Raw genomic sequence first — 17,321 nt, 5'->3', positions numbered from 1 at the left:
ATGGGTGGTTGAGTATTGATGTACCCGAATACGTGCTGAGTCATGTGCTGCCAGGATGGCGAGTTTCGCTTGGCACACCCCGGCAGGTGCAGCCCCTCCCCTGTTTTCGGCAGAGCCATCTCCTCCGTGGTGCAATTGTAGATGACTGGGTTTGTTTTACAGCAGTGACAGTGTAATGATAACCTTGCCAATGCTCAAAGGAGGTGGAAACAGCTGAACTTTCTGCTTGTGTAGTATGTTTAAAAATTTCGCTCAAGATACTGTGACTTGCAGTCAGTGTCACAAAACTGTCATGAACTTCTGTTAGAAAGTGTCAGAGCGGCAGCAAGACTCGGGCCAAAGGTTCTTCTTCCTTCCACCGAAATTGTATTTTAGTTGTTCATTCCATTTTTTCACCTTTACCTGTTTCTTCTCTCCTCTAAGCCTGTATTCTACATTATGTTCCTATGGCTTTTGATTAAAATTCCAGCAGTAAAATTGTCAGCTTTCAGCAGAGATGCACTGGTGTGTGCAACCTCACAGGGATCAGAGAAACAGGGTGTAGGCAAGAAAGTGGAGAAATCCATCTGGGAAATCTTGTCGTAATTGTGTTGGTAACTGTTGCTAATAACCTGGGTATTCTGTCTGGGAATAAAGGACGTTGGATTTACTGTGCTTAAAACCAGAATGTTATGCCTGTGCTGTCACAGAGTCTGTCGTCTGTCAGAGCTTGGGTGGACTCTTCCCTCTGTGTCCGTAGTGCCTGTGAGCACAGGGCGTTTTCTCTCCCTGCTCCGGTGTTTTGTAGACCCAGAACTGTGGAGTCACAGTAGTAGTGGCTGTGCTGAATGTCCTTGTTGCAATCTTTTCTCCTGCCTGCCGGGCTGTGCCTTAATCAGATTTAGTGACCTGACCTTTTAACCTGCTGTTGATGACTAGACCTCTGCCAAAGTGCTGTGAGATGAGTTGGCCACTCCAGAGCAACCCTGCCACTGAAGGTAAAAGGAATAAAAGGAGTAAACACGTAAGTACAGCTGCCACAACTGCAAGAAGATGGGCTGTGTGAAGCTGTCAGCTTCTGTTTTTAGAAAGCAGGGATGCTCTCTCCCTGATGCTTCACTGACCTGAAAATACCGAGGTGAACTGTTCGTGCGTTGCCATACACTGCCTGCCAAGATGCCTTGGGGAAACAGGCTCTGCAAAAGTTGATTCATAATTAGTTGATACTCTGGATATTGGGAATCCAGTGAAGTGCTGCCTCCTGCACTTTTTTTCTAGCAATCTCCCTTAGACCTAGTTTATATGTTCAAAGCAGAAGTTCATGTGTGCACATCTTATGGGCAGCATGAGGAGGGATTGTAGTAGCCACTTGTGTAACTCAATAACTTGTACCTCTTCACAATTTTTTTTAGTCTTCATTTATGCAAACATATAGCATCTTTTGCCCAGTGAAGAAAATAGTATTCTTCAACTATTAGCTTATCCTGTCAATCACAGGAAGCTACGAATGAACTGTTTTGGATGTTGTTGGCTTATGCATTAGGGCCCTTTGTTACTAAGGCTTTTGAGTTTTTCTCAGCGTGCTTGTGTTGCTCCCCCAGGCAGGTCACTGGTTGCATTCACTGGCAGGACTGGTGATCAGCAAAGGGCAGAGCTGGAAGAGCCCCTGCCGTATGTGGTGGGGGAAGGAGGGCTGTGGATTGTGGAGGACAGAAAAACTGTTAACGAAATACAACAAAAGCTTTTCATTAAAGGATCCACATTCGTGGCAGCAGGGGCCCTGGAATACGTGCTCACCAGTATATCCTTAGACGTGTGCATGTGTTTTTTAAATGTGGCAGTTTAAGGTAACAGGTTAATCTGGCTAGAAAGGAGCCCGTTTTCCCCAGACTGTGGTATGTCTGATGGACCTTCTTTGAAAGGAGTTCCTTGAAGCTGATAGCATCAGTGAAGAAGTCGTGCTCAGTCTAGCTTTGATAAGAACCTCTCATCCTGCCCAGCTGCACCAGGCACCAGAAGCACCACCAAAGGGACAGTGATGTTCACAGCCTTTGCTATGATAATCTGTGCCACACACAGGGGAGGTGCTGGGGTATTTGAACTTGATGTACTTCACAGTGCTGTGCACTTGGCAGGAATGAGGGCAGGGGTAAAACCTCTCATGTTGTACCGTAAAGGAATTGACTGATTCTGCGACTGTTGCAGTCACTTCTAGACACCCTTTCATAAGGTTTTCTGATTTAGAAATGCATTATGGAAATACCTTGACTGGTATTTGAGCTTTTTTCATGTTGCCATGCCTTTTTCTTTTTTCTCCTTTGGCTACTGTTTGAGAGTTTTCTTTTAAGCAGTATCTGGTTGTGGTATGACTTGCACACAAAAGAAGGCACTGTTCCTTGAGATTTTTGCCCCAGAGGTGATACAAATACTCTTTAAACTTCATCTGAGATTTAGTTTTCATGTTGGCTCACTTTTTTTTTTTCCATGACGGGGGTGAGCCTATACCATGCAAATTGTATCCATTTGGATATTGTGTCCAAAACTTTTTCCTTTGCTTTATGAAGTGTATCACTTGCTTGTTCTCTTTGGTAATCCAAATAGAAGTTCCAAGCAACTGTCTGGGGGGGGGGAAATATAAACTTTCTTTTTTTGAAAAAAGTCCTATCTGGAATGAAAAGCTGGGGAGCTAAAACCATCCAACAGTATCACTAAAGTTATTTTTTTCCTTTCTCTGCTCCCAGAGAGAAGCCCTAATGCTTTACAAAGCTGAAAGGTACTACATGATCTTTGGGGGTGTTTCTGCCAATTTGGGTTTTCTTTGCAGCAAGGTAGTGAATGGTGTTATGTGAGGGTCCTTTGGCTGCTCATCCCAAACCAGCATCTATCACTGTGCTGTGAGAGAGACAGAATCTGGTCTGGTCCAAACACAGATTTGCCTTCCTGCCTGTTCTCTGTCCATCACCAGCCACCCCTGTGCTGATGCCTGGGCTGGAAGGTGGGCTTGGTATGGCAGGAACACCCCAAGTGCAGGCTGCTATAGTCTATGAAATAGCTAAGATAAAGTGCCACACAAGTAAAGGCTGGTTCTGTGCTGTTTTCAGAGCCCGTGCAGGGAGCTCCAGGGATGTCCTACTTTTGAAACATGCTGCAACAAAGCCTGTGCTGTGCATATGGCTTTTGGAGCACTGGTTGTGTTGGTATTTAATCACAGTGGTGATACAGCTGCTGTGTTAGGGCATTAGCCAACTCCTTATTCCTAGTAAACTACACCTTGGTAAGTGGAGTGTAGATAAAAATCTGGTTGCACATTTCAGTGAAATAAAAGCAATACTGTTTACCTGTATGCAGAAGAGAGGGGAAAAATCTGCACTAATATAAAACCAGAGAGAAGTCCAAGCCAACATAAGGTCTCAGGCTCCATAACAAAACTTTTTTTAAAAAAATACTTGTAAAGTGGAAAACTAAGCAATATTTCCTTTGTGAATAATTTATATCCAGACATCTTGCTCTTCATCCTTTTTCTGGCGGTCAATTCTGTTTTCCTTCTTGGCCTCTATAAACTGGGGAATATTAAAACTGAACTATATATGAAGGAAGTGTAATAACAAAATACATTTTTGTGTCTTCAGTTAATTTGCTTTGTGTAGGCACATTGGGTGAATGTTTTTTTGGGTTTTCTTCTGATTGGCAGCTGGGTAAAGCTTCTGGTATTCTGGCAGTTCCCACTGTTGGCAGAGCGGGCACAGTGAGGGAGGAGCAGAGTGCTCAGGGGGTCAGTGCTGTGGGCTCAGCCTCGGGGACCTTGGAGAGGCCAAGGGCAGCCCACAGGAGCTGGGCTAAGATTAAAGCTGCCCCATGCCCTGGGGGGCTGGCAGCACTGAGACACAGGCTTGCGGAGGCTGGGCTGTGCCGAAGCAAAACCCAATTGACCCAAGATGTTTCTGTAAACCACTTGCCTTCCCAAATTGTTGTTTTCCTCTAACAAAGCCAGCTCTAATCAGCACCTTGTGCACCAGGCACTACGTGAACCCAGAACCAGTTAACCCTTTCTCTTTCTGAAAATTACAGGCTGTTTGAGAGTTGGGGCACCAAAGCAGCTTTAACTCTGTCTTCCTGTAGCTGTAGGAAACGTGATGCCTCTTATCTACTCTGCACTGAAAACATTATGCTCAAGTAAGCACCATGTAGTCACCACATGGCATCATTTCAGGATCCCCAAGCAGCTGTAGCTGTTCCACGTAACCACATGTCAATATATGGGAATGAAACGGTATCACTGCCTTAAAACTTCCTGGGTATGTCTGACATACCTGTGATGTTTTTGCACTTACACAGGCTGAACTCTTTAAATGCACATTAACGTTGGCTTTCAGATATGTATTTGTTGACGCTGGCCGCAGCCTGCTGCAGATGCGTGCTTTCATTAAGAAATGTTGACTCTTCAGTGCAGTAAAACAAATGTTGGGACTAGATGACAGTGAGAAAAGTGACTTTTTAGAAGAACTGACATTCTTTGCCTTGGTATTTTGGAGGTGCCTGTGTTCCTACAGTGTCTGCCTGCTTACGCACACTGAAGTGCACGATAAAATAAATTTTCCAAATGAAAGAATGACTAGTGAAGAGCATGATGATAACATCTTCTACGCATTACAGTGTAGGTCATTGGAAGCAAATGACCAGTGTTGCATAAAACTTTAATATGAGAAGGTGCAACCACCTCTGACCTTCGGTGCTGTTGGTAGGACTAACATAGAGAATTTAAACCTTAGGCTTCTGGAGCCAGGCTGTGTGATGAACAATTGCTCTGGGAAGTGAAACACCAAAAAAAGCACATTTTTCTAGTAAACTAGTAAACTTTTCTGTGCTGGAGAAGATGAATCATAATTTAATCCTGACTTTATCTCAGCTTGCCTTGTGAAAACAGTGATGCATTTGTCATCCCTCCTGTTGTTGGTTAATGGTGTTTTGCTCTCTGAGTTTTTTGGGGTTTTTTTGAAGGGACTGCTTCCTAATATCTTATTCCCACTGGGTGGTGTGGTTTCTTTTTTCTTTTTTTCCTGGTGGATTTCCAGAAACTAACGTTTTAAGATGTATTCTGTTGTTTGACTGATAGGATTTTTCTGCAGTAGAAATGGATGATGTTTTTGTAACTCTCTTGGAATCTTTATTTGGTTCTTTTTATACTTTGTTTTTCTTCATTTTTTTGGGAAGTCCAGGCAGAGGGAGGGTAGAAATTGTCCTGCACATTTTCTTCCAAAAATACTGTTTCCACTTTCAGAAAATATGTCTTTTCTAATCTCTTCTGGTAACTATCTGTCCAGTTTACAAGGACAAAAAAAATAAAAGATACAAAACCATCACAGTAGCTTTCTTTCTGTTTTTGTCTTTTTATGTAAATGTTCCTTGGAGCAGAGGTTGGTGTTTAACCTCATTTTCTGGTTTCCCATCACCCTCTGGCTGACTTGTCTGGGTGTGGCTTCACAGTTCTCCACTGTCATTCAGTGGCTGGTTTTTGGTGGCAAATTGACATTACTGCAACCAAGGAACCTATCATTTACAACTCCAAACTGCTTTTGGGTTTCTTTGATTCTTTAACTTTGTGGTTCCCGTGGATTTCGGTGTGACTGATAACATTAATGCCCCGATAAAACACAGGAAGAACTGTGTGCAGTCTTGCACTAAAAAAGTTATAGCAATGGAATGTGTTGATTCCTAAAAGCGTGTGTGTACACATAGGAAATATTGCCCAGAATGTTTCATTTCTTTGATCGCTGGCAAAGCAATCCTGTCTGTGTTTTCAATGGATTAATCCTGGTTGCTGATCTGGAAGTCTGATGTCTACAGATGATGGCAGCTCTGCCAAATGAATTATTGTGGACTGGAGCCCTCAAGGTCTTGCAGCCCTCGTGTTGGCTGCTTATTCTTCCTGTTCAGCTCTTGGGTAATTGCCACAGCCCCAGTAACGAGAGGGAAACATACTGAAGAGCAGGGATCTACAGATCCATGCTTGGAAAGACAACCTGAACCATTCTCCAGAGAGCTTTTGGCATGTGTTTGTGAAAACTAACATTGGTGCTGTTCTTGCTCTTCCCCAAGATGTACCCTGGGCAGTTGGCTTCAGCACAACCATAATTTCATATTATGAAATTCATATTATGAAGAAATATTAATTTCCTTTCTCACAAAAATCCTGAGGGGAAACAAAAGATAATCTTGCTTTGGTATCCACTCTTCTCCAGAGGCACTTTCTGGTGTCTCCAGCTGATGTCTTCGGGCAGTTTTCAGCTGGAGTAGCAGCAGTGCTGGTCACACTGTTTGCTCTGTAGCCCCTCTGGGTCAAGAGTGACACTGGGCACCGCCAGAGGCCTTGGCAGTCTCGTGTTGCTGTGTTAGTTCATAGCTTGTCTTGCTGCCCCATCCTTCTGGATTATTCCTATTCCCAGTGTCGTGAACCAACATTATTTCCATGATTGCTGACTGAAAGAGTCTGCTTTTTACTGGTTCATGTGTTTGGGTTTTTTTATGGTGTATTTACCTCCATAATTATGTCCCCATGCATACAAAGGGAAAGCTGTGTGAGAGGAACCACTGCCAAATGTGGCTCAGTTTTGTTGGTATAGCTGCATCTGCAGCAGGGATTTTGCTGACAGCTCTGTCAGCCAGCGGATGTGCATTTTATTGTGCTCTTCATAGACACAGTTGTGCCATCTGAGTTTTCCCTGTGACCTGAGGGTGAAGAAAAACAGGAGGACACAGGGCTATGGGAGGGAGTGAGATGTTGAAGTTCTCACTGGCAGCTGGGCAAAAGTGGTGCCAGAGCTCCCTCTCCATCGTCTCAATTGTCTGTCCCTGACCATTGTGCCTGGCCCTGCTGCCTCCCTGCTGGCTGTGACTTTGGTAATGGAAAATAGGGTATTACTTGCTCTCCAAATTAGTCTGGCTCAATGTTCTAACATCCTATTGAAAATAGAAAGTCTTGTGCTGATCAAAAAACAACCAACACTGCCTATTCTTTGATTAATTTTTATATCCCTGCTGTTCCAGTGTGTGAGCTTGAAATTATGAATGTTACTATAGGAAAAGAAAGGCAGGAGTTTCAAAGAGCTTAAAGATTGTCCTTTTAATTGTTCTCACTGAGACTACATTCATAACATCTTTGTAACTTCAAGAACAGATGCCTTTTCTTAAGCTTTCTTACTGACTGATGTTATCCTTATGGTATACTTTTTTCCTTTGCTCTTGTGATCCTAACTTAGGGAAACATCAGCATAAACCTTCTACTGTTGCTTATATTGTGTTTCTGATCTACTACAGCAGAGCTAAAAAATGTTCTTTCTTGTAACCAGTCTAAACAAGAGTCAGGTCTTAATATCTTGTTCATGTGTAACATTTAACCCCTAATGACTGTGTGTAATCATCTACACTTACCTTTGAAGATGTTGACTATGTGGAAACTTGGGACCTTGTAATAGAGCTTTTAGCACCCCTGTTAGAAGTAATAATTTTTAAATACTCACTGTAATTTGCACAGAATAATAAAAGAAATAGGAGACATTTCTCCTTAAAACCATTGGACTTGAAAGTCTAGAGTTACACTTTCCAGTGGAGTAGGTACAACACCACTACTTTAAAGGAAACAAAAACTTTGTAATTTTACAACTCGTTCTTCAGAAATGACAGTATTTTTGATCAGTATTTTTGATGACTAGTTTGAGTATATGCATACAGATGTCTGGAAAACTATGTATTGTCATTCATTTGAAACACTTGTGCTGGTGTCTGGCAAAATGAGCATCCACGGTTTTAGTGATTCTCACAGGACAGGATTTCTGGTGCAGGCAGCAGAGTGGTGTGAACCCTGTGGCTGCCAGTTTTCTGTTTGGTGTGATCTGAAGCCTGGGAACCTGGGCTGCAAGAGGGTCATGTGCCTTGGGCCCACCAGCAGCTGGGGCAGATGCCTGAGCCTCCATCCCTGGGATTGCATGTGCGGACCCTTGGGCAGCATCCCACGCCTTACTCAGGCCAATGCTTTATGATTCCTTGAATGGAGACACATGCAAGCTGCTGGCTTATGTGGTTGCACTCCTTTTACTTGTCAGTGTCCTGGTGTATTCCCCCAGTAAAACTGTAAGGCTCAGAGCAGTAACATCAAGAAACAAACCGGACTATTTTTAAAGTTTTCAGCTTTAAAATGTGTGGAATGTGACCTAGTCTGTGTGGCAGATAAAATCCTAGAGATAGGTCATTTTATTTTGTGCTTCCTGTGAACATATCTAAAACATCCACTGCAAAGCATTGGTGTACTTGTGCATGTTTCCAGCTATATTTTCTTGTGGGTGCTTCCAGATGTAGCAGGTTAAATTGGCACAGCAGCACTTGTTGGAAGGCTTATGTTTGAAATGTCTCATATAACTCCTGCAAAACAGGCTGATAGCGTGTACAGTAACCTTGTAAGTTCATAGGCACAGAGTGTCTCAGTAGGAACTGTTTTGAATTCCATACTTGGCCTGAAAAGTTAGGAGTTCCGTGGAAGTCAGCTTTTTATAAAAATGCAGAAAAGTAATCTGGCTGTTTACAGAGATGGTTTGCGAGGCTTTGTTCAGAGCCAATTTCTCTTCATTGATGTTTCTGTTAGGACTGTGCATCTTAAGAAATGTGTTTTCCATTTGTCACTGATAAAAAACCAAGTATTTCAGACCAATGGACTTCTGAGGTCTTAACTAGTTTTATAAGCAAAGCAAATGAGAGCTTCAGTTGTTACCAGAATCACGTTTATTTTTTTTTTTTCCCCTTCTATGTCAGTTTTAGGACAACATGCAAAGAAACCAAACCACCAAAAAGCTGTGTTTCCTCCAGATAGAAATATTTATGTTTAAAATGGTCACCATAAAACAGAGTGCATAATGAGAGTAAAAACGAAGCTGCAAAACCTAGAAGGGCTACAACATGGCCAGTTTCACTTGCAAACTTTACTTTTTATAATGGTATTGAGATGTCAGGGAAGAGACAACAGCAATCCTGTAGTTTTAGCTGATGATGAGGAAGGGCCTAAGCAGATGATAACTACAGATGTTGCAGAATCCAGTCTTTTATTTCTGTTGATGTTTCTCGCCTTAAGCAAACAATAAATGTATTGTGTCCTGCATGCCAAAGAGCCGTCTTAATAGAAGAATTTATTCTCGGTAAACATGGAAGAATTAGGGCTGTATTGAAAAATGGGATCAGGATTAGTGGTATTGAAATGTGAGGAATTTAATTCTTTTCCAATCTCTCTGAGGGACATGTTCTCAAATATTAGAAGTAGGGCATTAAGGGACTAAGGAAGGACTTAAGTGCTGCAAGTTTGAATTAAATTAGCATTGTTCTCTCTCCAGTGGGACAACTAAGCCAAAAAAGGTTTTTAATTTTTGTGTGTTCTACCTCAAGACCCTGCTGACAAGTAACTCGCATGGTAGTGCTGTCAAAAATTTATTTTCATTTAATGAGTCATATATGTCAACTTTATTGCTTGCTCAGCTTGCTGCTGAAAGACTTCATGTGCAGACATGAACCAGCTCCATACATCCATTTAACTGGAGATACTTAGTGGAATTGCCCTGACAGTGGAGCTGCTTTTTCAGTGTTCTCAAAATCATCTGCAGTAACAGAGCTTGTTTCACTGACAGGAGATGTCAGCCAAGACTTGGAGGCATTTTGCTTTCCTGTGTCTACATCTGTACACGCAGCATTGCTTTAATTTCTACTTCCTCTCTGTCCCTTTTGCACCGCTTTCCTTTTAGTTGTAATAAGATCTTTGCTTTCTTCTTGGGCAGCCACCAGACACGAACAGCACTTCTCAGCTTTCCTTATGTGACATTCCTGTTTGCCCCAGCTGGAGGCAGAAAGGAGGAGGTAGGGGTAACTCCTGACAGTAGAAGGGGCCATCCAAATGGAATCCTTCTTCTTCCCAGAGTTTGCACTTTGTGCCCTCGAGCCCTCCAGAGATTCCTGTATCACCCAGGGAAGCTACGTGGAAAGCCAGATTCTTTTATGTGCTTAATACCTCCTCTGTGGGACCTAAAATGGCAATTCTTGTTAGCTGTAAATCTAACCCACGGATGCTTCAGTTCTGACTTAAAAGAACTGTTTGTCCAGACTATTTCCTGTTCTCTCATTCTTTTCCTTTCCCTGGCCCAAATTTTTATTGGGCTCTGTAGTGCTTCAGTAAAGTTGCAAATAAGCTTCATTATATTTTTGGATTGTGCTTCCAGAGGAAGTTTAATAGTCACTTTGAAACTGCAAACTATGCTTTTCAGCATCAGTACTCACCTTGATGAGACTTTTGGATCTGTATTTCATCCCTAGAGTGAATAGGATGAAGGAAGAAAAAGGATAAATGATAATAACTCAAGCACTTGGCCAAACCTTGTTATTTTTTTCTATTACAGGTAAGCAGTTTATGCATTGCCTCTTGAGTCTTTGAGACAGTTACAGAACAGGAAACTTTAATTACAGTTAAGCATGACCCTGTTCAACTTCTTGTCCTTATTGCATTGTTTCTAGTGAATTATGTACAATACTGCAGTGAAATATCAGCGATTCCTCAGACAAAAATGCATTCTTTTCCATCAGCTGCATATACTTAGAGCACCATCTTCTTCTCTGTCATCTGTCAACACAGTGTTCATGCCAAAAAAAGAAAAAAAAAACCAAAATAAATGGTGTTTCCTGCAATCCAGAAACCCTAGTAACCAGAGTCTCCTGTCTCATCCTGGCTTTTTGACCACAAAATGAAACTTTTTTGGAGAATATGACCTCTGACACAGTGAGGAGAAATGTTTCACTAGTGAGCAAATGTCTCAACTGAGATGCCACTCCACAGCTTTTCAGTATGGACAAGATGGGAGCGTTTTGGAAGTTCCTGGGGAGAAGATTTTGTGCCCAGAAAATGTAGCCCCAGTCTTGGCTTTGCGGTGTTGGAAGAGGGATGTTGTAAGGCTGGAGAAGGTGTCCTGGCTGTCCTCCCCAGTGGAAAGGCAGAGGAACCCCAGGCCTGCTGCTTGTGTTTGTGTGTGTGTGTGTGTGTGTGTGCGCGTGTGCAGCATCTACTTCCACTCCTTGCTAAAAATGTTTTTGTCCTCTTCCCATTGCCTGCAGTGGGTCCTGCTGATCTCCTGCCTTGTCCTTGCTGTTATCAGCACTGGCACATGCTGTTTTTCTTCTGTGGTTGGTTCAGATATGGTTCTCCTCTCTTAGCTTTATTCTGCCCCCACTTCCTGGCTGGACGGAAACAGCTGAAGCTATAAAACTCTACTCTCTGTGAGCAGAAAAGATACTGAATTAAAGAGCTTGTGATCAGACTCACTTAGCAATTATGCCAAGAGTTAACTTTTAAAGATATGTCGTGTGTTATGAACATGTAACAACAGTCTTCTGATGAGCTAATAAAACAGTGGAGAGGAAGTACCGTTGTTGGTCAAAGCCTTTGGTAGCACTGAGAGTACCAATGTGAGTTTACAGCAGTGAAGGAAATCTAATCTAATAATGCCACTCCCTTAGCTGACATGTCCAAAGTGGAACATTTCACTGACACTTCCCCACTCCCAACAAATCTACTCATAATTATTTTGGGGGAATAGGAAAATACTTTGATTTTTCTGTTACAAAATTACCTCAGGCAGGTGTAGAAGTACTTAGCCTTGATTTTAATTCTTTTTTTTTTTTAACGGGTCTCAAATCCTGAGGCACGTGTTTACCAAGCTGTTTAAGCATCATTGTAGCATCTTACACTAAGCTGGGGGGGTGGGCGTGTCGATCAGCTGGAAGGCAGGAGGGCTCTGCAAAGGGACCTGGATAGGTTGGAAAGTTGGGCTGATTCCAACGGGGTGAGGTTCAACAAGGCCAAGTGCCGGGTCCTGCCCTTTGGCCCCAACAACCCCATGCAGTGCTACAGGCTGGGGACAGAGTGGCTGGAGAGCAGCCAGGCAGAGAGGGACCTGGGAGTTCAGATTGACAGGAAGCTGAACATGAGCCAGCAGTGTGCCCAGGTGGCCAAGAAGGCCAATGGCATCCTGGCCTGGGTCAGGAACAGTGTGGCCAACAGGTCCAGGAAAGTGATTCTTCCCCTGTACTCAGTGCTGGTGAGGCCACACCTGGAGTGCTGTGTCCAGTTCTGGGCCCCTCAGTTCAGGAAGGATATTGAGGTCCTGGAGCAGGTCCAGAGAAGAGCAACGAGGCTGGTGAAGGGACTCGAGCACAAGTCCTATGAGGAGAGGCTGGAGAAGAGGAGGCTCAGGGGAGACCTCATCACTCTCTACAACTCCCTGAAAGGAGGTTATAGCCAGGTGGGGGTTGGTCTCTTTTCCCAGGCAACTATCAGCAAGACAAGAGGGCATGGTCTTAAGCTGTGCCGGGGAGGTTTAGGTTAGATATTAGAATTTCTTTACAGAGAGGATAATCAGGCATTGGAATGGGCTGCCCAGAGAAGTAGTGGATTCTCCGTCCCTGGAGGTTTTTAAGGTGAGACTGGATGTGGCACTTAGTGCCATGGTCTAGCAGCCACAGCGGTAGTGGATCAAGGGTTGGACTTGATGATCTCGGAGATCCCTTCCAACCCAGCTGATTCTATGATTATCTTCCACGGTTGTTCCCCACCTTTCCCTTTCCCTGTGGAACTTTTGGATCTACTGGCCCTTGTTGGATTGACCTAATCCGGTCCTGCAGCTCTGCATGCCCAGAGCCAGGACTGGTGAGGGTAGTGCTGGGCCTCCCTCACACCCACACTGGGGGGGCTGAGGTGGCTGTGCTCCCTCCTGCTGACATGGAGTTGTTGGAGGGGTTTTCTCATTAATCACTGAGGACTTGAACCTGGAAAGGTGCAGGATGTCCTGAACTCCATTTGAGTCAATGGGAGTTCATGGCACTCAGTTTCTTGAAAAATTAGACCTTCTGAAAGTTGGGGCACATAAAATGTTTGTGCTTTTACCTCACAAAGCCACAAGGCTCTTCAGAAAAGGGCATGGAGCATACTATAAATGAAGTATTCAGAGGGGAAAACAAAAATTTTCTGACTTATTCTTGGCACCAAATATTTAAGCATGACATTTGGTCTAAGAAAATGTACAAACTCTCAACATTGCCAATTTATTTTACCCACAAACCAACAACAGACTGATGATGTGCACACAAAGGTTATTTATTTTGAGCACAGCCAGGGAATGTGAGTATTCCAGATACTTCCTCATATCTCCCCATGGGATCTCTTTAATAAGTTGCATAATATTTTTCTGTATTAGAGGATGGTAAGATAGACATGGTAGGTCTCTTCTTAAATACACCGGTTATGTTTCCTCTTTTCTTCTTTGAAGGAAATGCAAGCAGAGAATGAATAGTTTGTGAACAGTGTTAAATTAAAAAGCATAACTTCAGAGGCCTTTCTAACAATTTATTCTAAAACCATCAGCCAACAGATGATGTTCCAAGTACAATAACTAATTATGTGGGAAGTTGGGCAAGCATTGATTTAGTTTTTGGTTTCTTGGATTGGTAGATAATTCTTTAATAGCGAGAAAAAGAATACATGACTTAAATTTCTGGACTTGAGTCCAGGTAAACCCTCTTCTGAGGACAAGTTTATACATAACCTGTAACAATTTTCTTGGAAAATGTAAAAGCCCCTTGGATGTTTTCTGTGGACCTTGGCTGACTCTAAGGTGCTCCCCATTAGAGATTGAGAAGAAGGTTAAAGAAGGATAAGGGAGTGCCACAATGAAAGTATTTCAGCTCTTTGAAACTTATGTTAATTTAGAATAGCATTGCTCTTGCAGAATGTAAGGGTATTTATCTGGAATATCAGGCACAGTTTGACAGTGATCATGTTACTAGGAAAAGGCAGTGGGGCTTAGCGGGCCAAACATCATTACTTTATATCACCAGCACATGACAAGGTAAGACTCCAAGCACATAACTTCAGCATTTAACATGTGGAGACGTGGAGATAAAATTCCTTTCTATGCACTAGAGCACCAAACCCTTTCTCACTTTGGCAAGAGAGTTGGGAAAAGGGGGGCTCTCTGCGGGTACTTGTTTTCTGTTTCTTCAGTTCTGGTGTAACTTGTGATATGTTTCTGCTTAGCCTGTTTGGTGCGTTTGCCTGTGGCAAGTGGTTGTGCCAATTTTGAATTGCTCTGGCTAAGCTGCACTCTTGGCCTTAGCTTGTGCAACAGGATAAAAAAAATATCCCTTCAATAATGTTGACTTTTGGCTGCAGGTTTCCATGAATTTTTAAGATTAAAACGTTACCAGAGATGTGATAACTTGCTGTGACTTAAATGCTGCTTGGGAAAAGCATCTGGACATTTGGGTTTTCTTCATCAGTTACCTAGGACTGAGCAAAAAATTAAAGAAATCCTCAGGCTGTCAGTGAAGCTGGTTCTTCTTGAAGCAGCAGGCTTGAGTTTGCAGGGTTTTTATAACAGTCTTAGTGAGTACATGTTGTGACAGCACAGGTATGTTAAGCTTGTTTGTGACACTTGTGTGCCTGTTTGTACCTGGTTGTCACCGTATGTTGTTTTTATGTTCATACTGGATGTGGGTTTAGTTTTCTTATGCAGAAAATGCTTTAATGTGACCTGTGTTTGTCTTTTCTAGGAATAACATGCTTGGAAGTACTCGGTGTTGTTGATCCCCTGTACCCCAGCACAAGAACTCCAGCTTAATCTTTTTCAAACTCTTCTCTCGGAACATGGGGGAAACCGATGATGAAAAATACAGTCAAGCTGGCCAGATATTTGAGAACTTTGTACAAGCAACAACATGCAAAGGCACCATTCAGGCCTTCAATATTCTCACTCGCCAACTCGAATTAGATCCTTTGGACAATAGAAACTTTTACACCAAACTAAAATCAAGAGTGACCACATGGAAGGCCAAAGCTTTGTGGAACAAGCTTGATAAAAGAGCAAGTCACAAAGAGTATAAGCGTGGAAGATCTTGTATGAACACTAAGGTAAGTGGAGTTCAGTTTTGGATTTCAAAGCTTCGAAACTTTCAAACTTGTTTTTCTGTAGAGGCACGGTTTCTACCATCACATGCAGTGTTTCCATTCATGTAACCCTCCCTTTCATATATTAAAACTGTTGTCAACTGATTTGGACAAATTTTAAGGTATTTTTCTTCAAGTTTTGTGGAAATACATGATATGTAAAGTGTGAGGCTTAAAGCAGCCTGCTTTACAATCTGTCTCAGTCATGGCAGAAGAGTTTTCTACCCTTTTTAGACATCAAGCATCAGTCAGGTGTAAGATGCATACTAATGAGGGAAGTAGGCTGCACTCATTCCAGGCTCACGAGAACTACTTGCTTTATTAAACAGGGTTTTGCAAGGTACAAACCATAGCACATTCAGCAGGCTCCTCAGTTTGCTGCTCAGTGCATGCTGTAAAGAGACCAAATGTGTTTCAGCAGCAGTTCCTAAACTGGTCTCTGGAAGTGCTGCTCAGAGGTCTGGGGATCTCTCTTTGTCCCCCAGCGTTGGCTCTAGTAGACAAACAACAGCAAAAGAAAATCCTGCACTATTTATGGATTGAAATACTTTCCTGTAAGTGCTTTTTCTTAAGCAGAATGTGGATAATTGCTATGTGGTAACTACTGAAAGGGACAGTCTGCTTGGTTGTGGAAAGGACAGGAAATGATCTTCTCTTCAGAGAGAATGCAATACATATTTTGATAGAGACAGCCACTGAACACTGGTATGAATCTTGCTGACAAAACTGTACCAAATACTTAAGTTCATGCCAGTTGTTTCATCTAGCTATCATACAATACTTCTACTAGCTTTGTCTCAAGAGCAATTCACTTATTTACTGCCAAGTGATGGCTAAAAGTTGCCCCAAGAAGGGTAACTTTTCAGAAGCTACTTGACTGTATAGAGGTAAAACAGAGGGGAAGGGCACACAGAGGGGTACCTAAACACCAAACTGTGGAGGACTTTTAATTTAAACTAACACTGAAGGGTTATTTCATGGATAGACAGTGTTGAAAGTCTTCTTATTTGCATCATTGCATTCAAACTTCTCAAAAGGACCAGGGAGAAGGACACCACGTTACCTTCAGTACTTATGGAGTCTTACTTTTATTCATTTTTCATAAGCTCCCAAAGATTTTTGTTTTCTAAGGTAATAAAGGTCCTTAACTTTTATTTAGAAGAGTGTCATTTCAGCTATTTGCATTCTGTTCCAGACAGCCACTGTATTTGTCCTTTCCTTTTTCCCCCTTCATTTACCTTTTTGACCTGTGCTTCCTTCCTCCCTTTTGTTCTTTGGAAAAGTCCTTGAACATATGTCATGGATCTTTGTGATGAAAACAGACAGGAAAGGGAAGGAATGAGAGAGCATCTGATGATGAACAAATTATAGGAAATATTCCACATGCACCTTAGCCATGCAGATACAGCCCCAGGTCCAAATTTCCATGGTCAGTTTGAGGAAGTATTTGCAGCACAAAAAAGCGGGTTTTAAGACCCATGTGAAATGTAAGTATTAAGTCTTCTCTCAAGTGTGACATTACAAAGCCGAGGCCTAGTTCTGCAAACTTCTTAAGCAAAGTGATTAATTTTATATATATGGTGAGAAGACTCATGGAAATCACTTGGTACACAAAATATATGGCCTGTGTAATGCTTTACAAGGTTGCCAAGAAGGAGGCCAATCAACACCTTCCACAGTGTTGAAAGTTTGGTATTACTGCTCTTTGAGATTAAAGATTTATTTTTAGTGGCATGGTGTAAGTATTTGCGGAAATTAACAGACATATCTACGATGCAAATATGATCAACTTGCAAATGAATATAGAATGTCTGTATGTGAATAGTGTGGGTATAGATATTCTGTGAAATGCTTGTAGATGTTCATCATGAACCTGGATCATGCCCAGACCTGCACTTCACTGTGTCATTGCTGATTTAACGAGAGAAACATGAATCTTCAGATTGCTGGGAATGAAGGCAGTAACCGCAGTCTGTGGGCTCGGTGGGGATATCTACCAAACATTCCTCACACGTGAATCACAGTCTGCTCTGAGAGCCTGTCTCTGCTCCCTGAATGAGAGGAGGCATGTTGGGGAGAGGAGTGCAGGCTCCCAGGTCATGGCAGTGGTGGGCTCTGACAGCCCCATTACAGATAAGGAATTCTCAGAAATGCTGGCAGCCCAACCAAGATGCCAGTGCGGGGAGATTAGGCTCCAACAGACATACCATGTTCCCCTTTGGTGCAGCTGGTGATGTTAAGTTTCTGTCTTACTTGCATGCTATGCCAGGTACCATTTTTAGCAGTGAAGCAGCAAACAGGAGTTGGCAGCTAAATCCTG

At 42.6% G+C, this 17,321-nt stretch overlaps 1 protein-coding gene across 2 annotated transcripts in view; it reads left to right on the top strand.

The window, feature by feature from the left end:
• MICAL2 (microtubule associated monooxygenase, calponin and LIM domain containing 2) overlaps positions 1–17,321 on the top strand; it is a 147,734-nt gene that overhangs the window by 29,947 nt on the left and 100,466 nt on the right. For both annotated transcript variants that reach the window (XM_027699727.1, XM_027699736.1), the window contains exon 4: positions 14,608–14,965. In XM_027699727.1, the coding sequence (XP_027555528.1) occupies positions 14,702–14,965 (264 nt within the window). In that variant the 5' untranslated portion in view covers positions 14,608–14,701. The remainder of the gene's footprint in view (positions 1–14,607; positions 14,966–17,321) is intronic.

The sequence above is a fragment of the Neopelma chrysocephalum genome, unplaced genomic scaffold, assembly GCF_003984885.1.
Source record: "Neopelma chrysocephalum unplaced genomic scaffold, ASM398488v2 Primary Assembly neopelma1_24, whole genome shotgun sequence".
Classification (NCBI taxonomy): Eukaryota; Metazoa; Chordata; class Aves; order Passeriformes; family Pipridae; genus Neopelma; species Neopelma chrysocephalum.
Note: the sequence above shows the minus strand (reverse complement) of the source record. Positions and strands in the feature narration are given on the sequence as shown.